General features: G+C 39.8%; 1 protein-coding gene across 7 annotated transcripts in view; it reads left to right on the top strand.

Annotated features, from left to right (window-relative positions):
- The first annotated feature begins 1,228 nt into the window (after positions 1 to 1,228).
- PDE5A (phosphodiesterase 5A) overlaps positions 1,229 to 12,549 on the top strand; it is a 127,695-nt gene continuing 116,374 nt past the window's right edge. For 3 of the 7 annotated variants that reach the window (XM_017497566.2, XM_037727502.1, XM_017497565.2), the window contains exon 1: positions 1,229 to 1,772. In XM_017497566.2, the coding sequence (XP_017353055.1) occupies positions 1,621 to 1,772 (152 nt within the window). In that variant the 5' untranslated portion in view covers positions 1,229 to 1,620. Of the gene's footprint in view, positions 1,773 to 2,171; positions 2,318 to 2,394; positions 3,140 to 12,549 lie in introns of those variants that run through there. The other 4 variants (XM_017497568.2, XM_017497567.2, XM_017497570.2 and 1 more) reach the window with 3 other exon arrangements.

The following is a 12,549-nucleotide window of genomic DNA, read 5'->3' as shown; positions in this document are numbered from 1 at the left end:
TCCTGCTGTTCAGTGACGCATGACTGTATTCCATGAGCAGTATAATCACTATCATAGTAACACATTAGGAGAGAATTCTCATTTTTAAATCCAATATAATTTATCACACATTGGTTCACACTCTACTGCTTTGCTTGCTTTTCTTTGGTTGTGGTTACCTGCGTACAGCAGTAAAGTTTCAGAAAAACCGACGTTGCAAAAGGTCAATTATTCAATGAAGGAAAGATAAACCATTGCATTGGGGGACTAAAAGATACTTTTAAAAGTTCTCAGATTATCGATTTAACGATGTGTCACTATGTAGTGAATAACGCCTTACATTCTTGCCAAGAGTATTTTGAAGGGAGTTTGTTAAAAGTATATCAAAGTCATTTTTGTATGTGTGTGTGTATCACAGCTAATGGTGTCATTCACAAATTGTGTAGCCCATAATTCCAGATTTAATTCTACCTAAAAATATAGGTTATTGCAAAATGCCATATTAAAACCGTAAATGCGTGACAGGAAGATGGGGATGCAAATAAAGCAAAGGATGACACCAACTCCTTTTTTAAAGAAGCAAGATAGGGATTGGACAACATTGGCTGAGCCATTTTTAAGGGATACTTTTAAGGGAGTGTTAATTCCAATTTAATTAAAATGATGCATTAATTGAAAATTGGGTTAACTGGTTGCCCTCGACTGCACCTGGGTTGTGCCAGTGCTCTCGGATTAACCTAATTGTACAGAGGTGCCCTTGTTTTCTAACTTTATGCACAAAGCATTGGAAATTATTTGTTTGCTTTTTCTTTACCAAGAAAATCTTTTTCCAATTACGCAAAAGGGAGCTTTGAGGCAATGGTTAAAGGCACTCAATTTATAATTATGGCTGTTACCATTAACATTAAGCACTGGCATGGCTTTGTTGCAAGTTACCCACCTACACCTGCAAATCTGTCTTGCTGGCACACGCCGCAGCTCTCTCCACCCCGCGGTGGTCAGTGGTTGGAGCGCTTTAAGTCCTGCGAGGGCTGGGCTCCAAAGGAGGTCGGTCCCGGTTCCTCCCTGACCCAAGCGTAAGGCTGGGGAAAAGCGAGGAGGGACGGTCATTGTACTCTCAGGCCCCAGGAAAAGCGCCCAGGGTCGCACCACGTCTCGCTTTAGAGCAAAATTTCCCACATCGCGACCTTCCCTCCCTACGCGGGCAGTCTGAGAACACACCCAGTCACCTAGCGGGCTCCCCAGAAGCCGGCTCGGCTCACAGCGCACCCCAGCGGCCGCGTGGCCTCCTTCCAGCCGCAGCCACTTGGTTTCCGGAGAGCTCTCCGGGAGCCGCCGCCGCTGCCACCTCGGAACCAGGGGTCTCCGGAGCCTGCGAGAGCCGAAACCTGCGGCACCCTAGAGAGGGGCGCAGCAGCTGCGCCGGCCCCGCCCACCACACCTGGACACCCTGAGGACCGCGCGAGGAGGGGCGGGGCAGGAGGCTGGCCTGGCGCTCGGGCCGCTTTGCCTAAAGCCGGCCCTACTAGAGCCGGACGAAGGGGGAGGGTCTTGAGGCTTGGTCCTGTTCTTCCGAGGGAGGGACCCCAGCTGGGGTGGAAAAGCAGCATCAGAGAGCCGCCGAGGCGCGCGGCGCCAACTATGGAGCCGGCCGGCCCCAGCTTCGGGCGGCAGCTACAGCAGCAGCAGCCCCAGCCGCAGAAACAGCAGCAGAGGGATCAGGACTCTGTCGAAGCATGGCTGGACGATCACTGGGACTTTACCTTCTCTTACTTTGTTAGAAAAGCCACCAGGTAAGAGGAGGACCCACGGAAGACCCGGCCGGGGAATGGAGTGTGACCCGGGGCTGATTTTTCTCCCTATCGGATTTTGCCCTTCTTTCACCCGTTTCCAGGCCCTTTGCTTTTTGGAGTAGGTCCTCGGTCCTGTTACGAGGTAGAAACCTCAACTCTAAGCGAGCACAGTCGAAAAACTCAAGCGTCGGATATGATACAACTTGCTCACAAAGTTCAAATACAAAACTGTACTTGCCGGCCTTCCACCCTCAGCCCTGTCCCCCTTGGTATTCCCCGGGAACATGATTATTTTCATATCTGCGTACTCACTGGCCTTCCCCTGGCCCCTCTCTAGCCCCCTGATTCTCCTAAATCCAATCAGCAAAACCCAAACAGTTTCTGAGCCCCTTCCCTGCAGCTCCGGAAGCACCATTTCCAAGTCGGTCTCGGTGGCTCCGCTCCTCCCCCGTCCCCCCTCGCCCTGGCCCTGGCTGGGCGGGGAAGCCGGGGTTAGGGACGAGACCACGGGAAGCCCAAAGGCAACATGACAGAACCTTTCCAAAGTGAGTGGGCCGTCTTTTCCCCCCTTCTAGTCCTCTGATTGTCCCGCGGGTCTCCTTTCACTCGCTTCTCCGCCGAAGGCTGAGCCGCCAGAAGTAGAGCTCTGCCGAGTGGTTTGCGGCGCGCACACAAAGGGCGCGGGGCAGGCGCCGCCCGGAGCGGACCCCAAGGGGCAGCGGAGACCCCAGAGGCCGGCTCTTTCTGGTCGAGAGCCAAGCGCCGGGGCGGCCCTTGCGGAGGGCGGGGAGGAGGGAGCCTGTCTTTTTGGAGGCCGCTGCGCAGAGGGCAATCGGGGCACGCGTGGGAAACGCTCGCGGGAGAGTTGGTGAGGAGTTGAAACTGGGAGCAGAGGGACAAGAAGAGTGGAGCGGAGCGTGCTTGGCGGACGGGTGCCCCGAAGCCTGAGGAGTTGGTGCGAAGTCGGGGTGCTCGGAGTCCAGGACGCACCCCTTTGCAGGAGTCCCCGCCCCTCTACCGCCTGCTCCAGGCAGCGGCGGTCGGGCAGTGGATGCTGGCAGTCTTGGCCGGAGGTGATGGTGGAGGAGTCGGTCCGGGTTCGACGCCGGACTCCCACCCGCCGGCTCGCGGCGGTGGCTCTGCGGAGCGCTCCCCGCCAGGGGGCGGCGCAGCGCGGGGCAAGCGGGTGGCGACGGGCGGCGGCGCGGAGGCCCGGGCGGTGAGGGAGCTGGCTCCCAGTCGCCGACCTCACCTCAAATCACCTGGGCTCGTTGTTGCCCCCGAGGAGCCTCCTGGAGTCCAGGATCGGGGAAGTTCGGAAACGAACTTCCTACGTTTGCTATGTTGCCCTTTGGAGACAAAACGAGGTACTTCTTTCAGCATCCCCCTATCCCCCTTCCCTCTTTCTCCGGGGGCGCGGCGGGTCCTGGGTGCTGAGTGGTGACGCCCCAGTGGCACCAGCGGGACGATGTATCATTGAAGATGGACTGTATAACTTTTGTTGTTGTTGCTGCTCTCTTGCAGATGTATGTATTAACGAGAGTCTTAAATTAGGCCCTTTTTAATTTTTTTTTTTTTTCCTAAGGAATATCCAGAGTTGGTGTCACTTTAATCGCTTTGAAGGTTTTTTGGCAGAGGGGAAGGCTCCGGGATTAATCTTTTCTCTTTAATGACCCAGCTTTTCTTTTAAAATCATCTTCCCCCGCTTTCACCTTCTTCCTTCAAAATCCTAAATCTTGATCCCTGAAAGTGGTTTCTTTTTCAAGAGCATGTTTCTGCGAGTTTAGGGTGAGATACTAAGGCCATGGAGGTCTAGAATGACCGGTGCTGTGGACCAACAGTTTTCAGGGGTCACCTGCCCCTCTGAGGACATCTGTACCCACTTTCCTTTCACTCTGCGCACTCCCAGACTTCTACTCTCCTTGAATTAAGGCTCATAGAATGGGGGGCTGGAAAACCAGGCAGATTTTTAAAAGTGTGTATTGGATGTGTTCTTTAGGCAGATTATAAGCAGTTTAAAGAAAAAAGTTATTGTCTAATAAATCAGCATAAATGTCCTTTCTTTGTTCCGTTTTTCTTTTTAAGACGTAAACTAGGTGTTGGTCGTTTTTGACTTAGTCATAGATAAGAACACTACACTTTCAGAGCCTACCAACACTTTGAAAGGGTAGCAACGTTTTATTGGAAAATAAATTGGAAGAGCTAGGTTACATTTCGTTTCCTATTACTTTTTCTTCCAAGCAGCACAGGATCAAAATCCTATTTCTCAAAATTACCATGCTCACTGTAAAATTTCATCAACTGAGGCTCTAAAAAAAACTTTAAAAGATTTTTCGGTTAGGGTTTTAAAATTATAGTTAATGTTGGCAATAGGCTGAACACTTTCTGTGATATATATGTGTGTGTATACATATTCTTAAGAGTTTATGTTGAGTGTAAGTAGGAAAAGTGCAAAATATTTAATAATGTAGGCCCTCAATTTTAAGAGTTATAATGAAGTGCTGAGAGTTGTCAGTGCAAAGAATATAACTTAAGAATTTGTATGTAACCAGAGGTCTTTCATGGAACTATATTACCAGTTTGGTTTTATATTTGGTGGCAATAGCAGGAGACTTAAAATGTGAATAAAAGGTTGGACATTTGTTGATTATAAAAATGCCAAACCACTAAGCCCAGTGTGGTTCACATTATTGTGGTAAAAACTTATTGCCTATGTTTTAACTTTACAGCTAAGAATTTTTCTTTTTTAACTAGAAGCTCTCATTACTTTGCTTTGCCCCTATTTTTACACTGTGTAAGTGCAAAATGAATATTGTGTGTGATTCAGGAAACCCATGAAACAAAATAGTTTTGTAGATGCACGCGGCACATTTTAAGATTTAAAATGCATTTATATTCACTCAGATTGTCCATCTGCACCAGTAATCAGGCTTGCTGATAAAAACGATTTGTGCATTATTTAATTGTTGTCATTCGACATTCTTGCATGCTTTTCTATCCTTTTCTCAGACTGAATGATCTACATTCATTTGTAGTTATTGAACATCAAGGTTCTCGTATTCCCAAATTTTCAAACACCTGTGAATTTGGGTTGACCTTCAAAACGTTTATGCTATTATATTATATTATATTACATTCATCTCCAAACCCAGAGCTAATCACCTCATTAAAACTCTAGCTTGGGCCAGAAGCAGTGGCTCAGGCCTGTATCCTAGCACTTTGGGAGGCTGAGGCGGATGGATGAGGAAGTCAGGAGTTCGAGACCAGCCTGACCAACATGGTGAAACCCCGTCTCTACTAAAAATACAAAGTTAGCCGGGTTTGGTGGCACGTGCCTGGAATCCAAGCTACTTGGGAGGCTGAGGCAAGAGAATTGCTTGAACCCAGGAGGTGAAGGTTGCAGTGAGCTGAGATTGTGCCACTGTGCTCCAGCCTGGGTGACAGAGAGAGACTCCCTCACACCAAAAAAAGCTATAGCTTGGAGCTTTTTAGTTATCAAAACCTGTTTATGTCAATTTCAAGGTGTCAGTTGAATAATTCATAACATAGTCTGTTGGCATAAAAATTAATTTGAGACTAATAAATCACATCTGGAAAACTCCCAGGTCACTATTCTAGACAATTTGTAGTCCTAAAGGCCTCAGCTACTGTGTTAATTGAGGGCTTTAATGCGTATGCCTTTACAGCTGAAGCTTTCTTGGTGCTAATGCTGCTTAACAGCTGTTGTTATTCTTGGCAGCATATCAGAATAAAGTTATCTTTCATTAATTACTAATCAGCTCTGTGATTGTGGGTGATGTTTTAGGTTGTTTAGAATTGTAAGGATGACATAATGGACTTTATTGCTTTGTTTTATACCAGGCAAAAGCTTGAGAATATTTTGCATATACTGGAAACAAGAGATATTAAATGAGGGCAAGTTTTTATGACAGCTTGGATCAAAGTCCAGAAACAGAAGTTTTACACTCCCATGTAGCTTTCTATGATAGACTTTATTTGACACTGCAAAGCTGTGCTGAATTAATTGAGATTCCTTGTCCCGTGTTTAGAATTTTGTTTTTCATTTTTTTCCTTGTAATTCTTCTCTCATTTCTAAAAGCTGTAGAAGAAAAATTTTTATTTGCAAGGTATTTACAGTACAATCAAATTATGTATATAAATATTGCTATGCATTTTTAAAAATTATTGTTTCTATAATTATATAGGAATATAAACCCTTCTGCAATTTTCAGACAAGTGAATTATTAAGCATATTTTGTGAAGTAGTTGTTAGTGTTGATGATAATAAAACCCTCTGGGCACTGACCCAGTCTAACTTTGATATTGTTTATAGTATTTTTATAATGGTAATTCTGGTGCAATAATGGCCTTTCTTTCCTTATGCTGTTCATAACCAGGGCCCATATAACCAGCTCTAAGCTGCCTGTTACTGCCCTTGAAGCATTCTTGTGGATTGCATTCTTCCTGCCTGGACAAATCCACACGAGCCCCTGACATAATGTTTCTCATTGCTCTTCTGTCTCTAGTGTTTTCAGAGTTTCAAATTCAGACCCATTTTAGGGCCTAAACTACATACTACATGTTACCTAAAAATACAGCAGAATTAATGCAATGGCAATTAGTATAGATGGATATCTTTAAATAAATCAATTTGCTTTGTATAACACAAACTTAAATAGGCTTGTATCATTCAGTACCTTTTTTTTCAGACTGTCATCTATGATCTGTAGAAATTGTCAGTATTTTCACAAGTTAATATCCTCAATACCTCAAGATTAGGAAATTTTTAGTATTTTGATTATGCTATGCAACAAAACTTCTTTTATAAATTCTTCTGCTTAAATAAAAGATTTGACTCTGGTCTTAAGTATCAATTCTTTTGAAATATTTGGAATTACGTTCAGGATGTATAGGTAACGTCTGTACCTTTGCTCTTACCTGATTACAGAGACTGTGTCCTACTTTGAGGCATTCCCTCCTCTAGCTTTGAAAATACAGATTAATTTAGAAGTTAAACCTATAATTGCTGTGTCAGTATATATTTGTTCTTTGTTCCCACAGCCAATTGTGGAATAAAAACCTCTTCCTAGGATAAAAAACCTTTAGTAAAGACTGTACGACAATTAAATAAATCAGTGAGTTGATGGATAGTGAAGAGTTGAAAAATGACTAATTTCCGAATTTAGGATGCAGACTAGCTACTGACTTTGCAGGACTTCCTATGAAATTAGTTTAGCTGCATAGATGTAGATTCAGTTGGCCACTATTACAGCTGGTGAATGTGGCTTGGAAATATCTGTTATATCAGGTTCTCAGGGAAAAGTGCCTGTGAGCCACATACCTAGGAATAAAAATTGAAGAAAGTCTTTCCATATGAGTCATTCATTTGATATTTAGCTATGTAATCTTATTTACTGACTTGATATTTTATTTTAAATTATTATTATTTTTACAATGTAAGTGCTTTATTCATTTTTTCTGAATGGTAGGAATTTTATATTTATTGCCAACCAAATGATTAAGGTAGGTAAAGTGAACTGAGTGTTAAGTTTATAAGAATCATTTTGATGAATATTCTAAAAATGTTTTAAAGCTGTAGAGATATATTTTTCTCTGGTTTTTGGTTTGCAATGCAAATGCTTTTAAATTTCTTATGTGCCATTGTTAGCTTTTTTAATCTTTGGAGAGGGGAGACTTTTCCTTTGATTCTGAATTGTAAAGTAAGATTAACTTTTTGCAAATTACCTTCTCTGAATAATTTTATTTTACCTAAACTAGGGGAGAAAGGATCACCATTTGATATTATATTCATAGTGATAATTATAAAAACAATCTTCTTCTCTACTTTTTGTTGAATGCCTATACTGAAAATATAAAAAGAGAAAAGATCCTGACCTTTTGAGCTGATGAAATAATTAAAACACACACACACACAGGATCACTGAACTTTAGAGTTAGTAGAGATCATACAGTCTCATTTCTCAAACTTAAGTAATGTACTCCTGTTAAAGAAAGACATTCTTTTTGATTTCCAATTTATTAGAAAGCTTTTGGTTGCAAGTGACAGAAACTCAACTCGAACCCATACAAAATTGACTCACATAATTTTAATTTCTTGGGGTATTGGGTTAGCTGTGAATTTAGCTAATCAAATAATCTTGCCAAGATTCTATCTTTGTATCTATCTAACTATCTGTCTATTTATCTATCTATCTATCTATCTCTATCTTTTCATCTATCTACTCTGTTTACCTGCCCTTCCTTGCATCCATCTATCTATCAATGTATCCATTTGTTCGTGTATTCATCTATTCATCTATCCATCAGTCTTTTGGCCCTATGCTGTGTTGGCATTATTTTCTTGCATGCTTTCTTCATGTGCTGAGAGTTTCTACTTGTTAGCTATATGTGGGTCTTAAACTTCTGAGATTAGAGAGGTACCTTCTTATCCATATCAGTCCTCCCCAGATTACTCTGGTCTTACCTGAGTTACATCCCTTCTCTGAACCAATCATTGCATTCAGGAGAGTAGGGTTATTTGACTGTTTTGTTGGGGCAGGTAGCCCATAAGGTGATATGTCATTGGGGAGGGGAAATACCCAAAAGAAAGTGATGTGGGCAGACCCAGAAGTTCTAGATATCTACCATACCTAGTGTTGACGTTCTTTTATTTTAATGTTAGTAAAATGTGGAATTCTTAAAAATAAATAAAAGCAGATATAATTTAATCATAGTTACAACATTTATGCAACTGTAATGCCAAAATTCGTTCTAGTTAATTATGAACAAAATGATAAAACCACAGATGTAGATTTACAGCATTCATTAAAACACTCTTGCAAAGTAAATATGGTTCTAACTAACTGAAGAAGAGTCTGGTAGGTCAGCTGGCCTTTGCTACAATTTGGCCTATAATGATTCACTTCTCCCACTGGGTCTCTCTGAACAATCGTGAAACTTTAATTTCTCTAGCACAGCATACCAGCTTTCATTTTTTACTTGCTGTGAAAGCATATTTACATATTAAATTTACCTCTTTTATTTTCTCATTGACACAAATGTAAACCTTACAGCTAAAATTGCAGTGCAGTAGTTGATAATAAGATGGTCATTCCAGTAATTGAATGCAATTTCTTTCACTTTCTTTTATTTGGATTATGATTAGTGTGAAAATATAAAATTAGAATATTTTATAGAAAAAAAATGAAGATCTTCAAAACATACTTGTTTTGAATTCTCAGGGCTCTCAAACCTCAGAGAAATGCAAATCTAGTCTGATCTCTCCCGTATCTAAACTCCAAAGCAGACTGATTTATGTGTTTAATGCATAGATTTCAGTTATGTTTTCTTTCAGATGTGGTAGGTTTTCCTTTAACCAACTTCTTTTATACCACGTGTTGTGAATACACAGAAAATTACAAAACATTTTGTCCCTTCCAATTCTCAGTCAAATTTGAATGTAAAACCATATGAAGCAATTCTGCATTTTATTTATATTTGGTCCCAGTAAGCTTCTCAGATGTTTTCATAGCTGGAGCAAACTTAGAAATACTAAATAACTTTGGGCAGAGCCTTCATTTCCTTACCATGTCAGACCCAAATGAGCTACTCACTATAACATCAGAGAAGAGGTTATTGGAAGATATCACTTAGAGTTGTCCAAAATCTCCTATTTTGTTTAATAATAGTCTGTTAATCGTTTAAATAATCTAAGCCAATCCTTCTGAAAAGAAGATGTTGGCATTTGTTGGTGCCACTTTTTTGTTGTTAGAGACTGTCTAGCACATAGCAGGACATTTAACATCCCTGAACTCCAGACACTCAATGCCAGGGCCACTCCCATCCATGCAACAGAAAATCTATTCCCACACATTTCCAAATGTCCCTCAAGGGTTGGCACCACTATATGATTAGGAGCCACTATTGTGAACCCTTTAAAATTGATTTCTGTTTATGGTTAAGGGCCCTAGATAGGACAGCCTTAGGCTTCAACCCCAGACCTACTTTTTTAAGAGGAAGGCTCTAGGTACGTTATTTACTCTCACTGCAAAATGAGGATGATGGCATTTACCTTATAGTGTTCTTAAAAAAATTAAAGAAAATAATGCATGTTTCCTTATCTTTTTCATAGCGATTTTCAGTAGTTTACCATTTTACTTTGAGAATCATCAGTGCTTTAAATATAATCACAGACTTTGATAGGCATTTCCTTATCCCGGTAGATGGGAATTAGAATGATAGCATAGTAATTTTATAGACTTTAAATGTCATTTAAATTTTTTAGATGAATTTTATTAATGGTTTGAACAGAAGCTTTTGTGGGATTATGTAAGGTACAGGAAAGGGAACTAGAATGGGAGCCCAAACCCCCAGATTTTGTGTCCAGCTTTGATTTTAGCTAACTTTGTGACTGGCTCAAGTTAATAAACCTCAGCTTTAAGATGGGAGGTGAAGGAGGGTGAAGGCTCAAGGTGGAGAGATTCATAAATGAGCTTAAAAATCTCTTTCAGCTGTAAGAGTCTTGATTCTCACCAGGAGAGCCGAGTATCAATTTCTCAGATTGAATAGTTTCATTCTTTTAAGTATTTTTCCAAATTCAGATAGTGGATCCAGGTCAAATTATGCAAACAACATAACGAAAACTGTATAAAAGAAGGATCCAAGAGCAGGAAAAATAGCCAACATTATTTTTTATATGAGTTATTTTGTATTTTCCCTACAGATAACTTTAGCATATTTCCATATAAGTTGTCAATCGTACTTTCCAGTCAGAAAATTTAGTATACTCTTTGTAACACTGGTATTAGTGATTAATTCACATGATCGATGAAAAAGGCATTGAAAAGAGAAAAGAGGGTGGCATTTTAGTAGCTGACTTCTAAACACAAAAATATACTGTGCAAATCTTTAAAAGCTACCGTTCAATGGACTTGCTATATGTGCATTTTTGAGGGCCAAGTCTTGGTATTACCCTACTCTTAGAATTTACCCAGGTAAGTACTCTTGGATAAAAATGAAAACAGCCAATTTAATCCCCAAATTACCTTTAGCAGAGTGTTAAAGCATTGTTTTATCAGATATTAAAACTATGCTCCAATTTATAGTTAGAGCAATTATGAAATATTGCTGTGGTGTTCATCATAGTAATTATTGTATTTTTTCTAACATTTGTTGTCAAACAGTTTTAACTCTTATATTTTGGGAAAAAATAGTCCCCAAATCTATAACTTATTTTTTGACAAAGAAAAAATAGTTTCCAAGTAGTAATGAAAAAGCAAATTATATTCTTGCATTTGTTTTCACAGTTAAACGTTCATCACTTAATATGAAATTCAGAAAATTTTGTTATGTGTAAGTGTAGAAATTAGTCTGAGTCTATTTTTTTAAGTCTGTTTAAGTAATTTGAAAAAATCCTAACACAAAAACAACCCTCTCTCCCTGTCTTTTTAATATTAAAAACCTCTGTAGAGAAGTTATGGCTTTTAAATTAGGGGCTTAAGAAGAAGCAAGAGCCAACATCTGCTTATTCTGCTGTATAAGCCTGTTAAATAAATTTTCTTTATTTTAAAAAAAAATTAGTTTAAAACATATACTCCATGCTATGTTCAGTTAACTTAAAAACAATAACTATCATGAATGAAACCCGGTGTATCTGACTCCAGCATCATTTTCTTTGCTTTTCTTAAGAAACTTTCAAGGTAAATGCCATGATCTCCATTTTGCAAAGGGAGTAAATAATGTACCTAAGGTCATATTCTTGGAAAGAGGTGATTCTGGGATTAAAGCCTAGGTCTTTCTCGCACAGGGCCCTTAATCACTGTGCTATACTGAAGGTCCGTGTCAATATTAATGGAAACAAAGCAAAGGCTCATAAATTTAATTTCATGAGGATTCTAACTCAGGAAGAGGTTAACGTTTTCTTCTATGGCCTCTTTCTGTGCAAGCACATTACTTAATGATGTGCCCAAAGGCTTTGCTCAAGTGAGTTTAGTTTCCAAATACAATTTCAGAGTATAAAAATTGGGAAATCTCAAATGACATTTTAAAATAGAGAATTTAAAAATTTACATACTACACCATTATAATTATCTTTTTAGTATTAGAACAAGAATACCCTAGTACAGTATATTTTCAAAGGATTTTTATCCTTTGATACATTGTTTTAGGCCAGAGTGCAAAACATATTAAACTAACTGCTTTACATGTAGGTTTCATCTAGTTACATTTTTAACTTGTGAGGGTTATTATGTATATTGAAATTTTACTTTGCCTTGTCAATTTTTCTTCTCTTTTCCTTTTCTAGAAGCCAAGAAATATCCTATAAACCCTATAAAATATTTTAATTAATTTTCCATTTCAAGACATCTGGAATATTGAATATGTATTTTAAGGCTTTTCTGTCTTTTTCAAGATTCATTTGTAAGATGAGTGAGCAGTTCTACTTTGGTAGAAAATAAAGTTATTGCCACAGGGAGATCCTTTGGACGTGTGTGTGTGTGTGTGTGTGTGTGTGTGTGTGTGTGTGTCCCTTTAGCTAATTATATTTGAAATGCATTTTTTAAACGAATTTGGGGGGCTTCTTTGCTTGCTCAGTGTGGGAAACGATATTTTTGTGAGCCCCAAGTATCATCTGTGGAATATGCATATTTGAAACAACAGGTGGTATTGGCGTTAGTGTTTTCTGAGAGGAATAACTTCCAATAATGATTTTGGTGTGCCCACCAGGGTTTCTTCCTATCTCAGGATGTATTGTAGAAGTTTAAAAACAAAACTAAAT

The sequence above is a fragment of the Cebus imitator genome, unplaced genomic scaffold, assembly GCF_001604975.1.
Source record: "Cebus imitator isolate Cc_AM_T3 unplaced genomic scaffold, Cebus_imitator-1.0 Scaffold233, whole genome shotgun sequence".
Lineage (NCBI taxonomy): Eukaryota > Metazoa > Chordata > Mammalia > Primates > Cebidae > Cebus > Cebus imitator.
The sequence above is the reverse complement of the archived record's forward strand: the minus strand, read 5'-3'. Positions and strand labels throughout refer to the sequence as shown.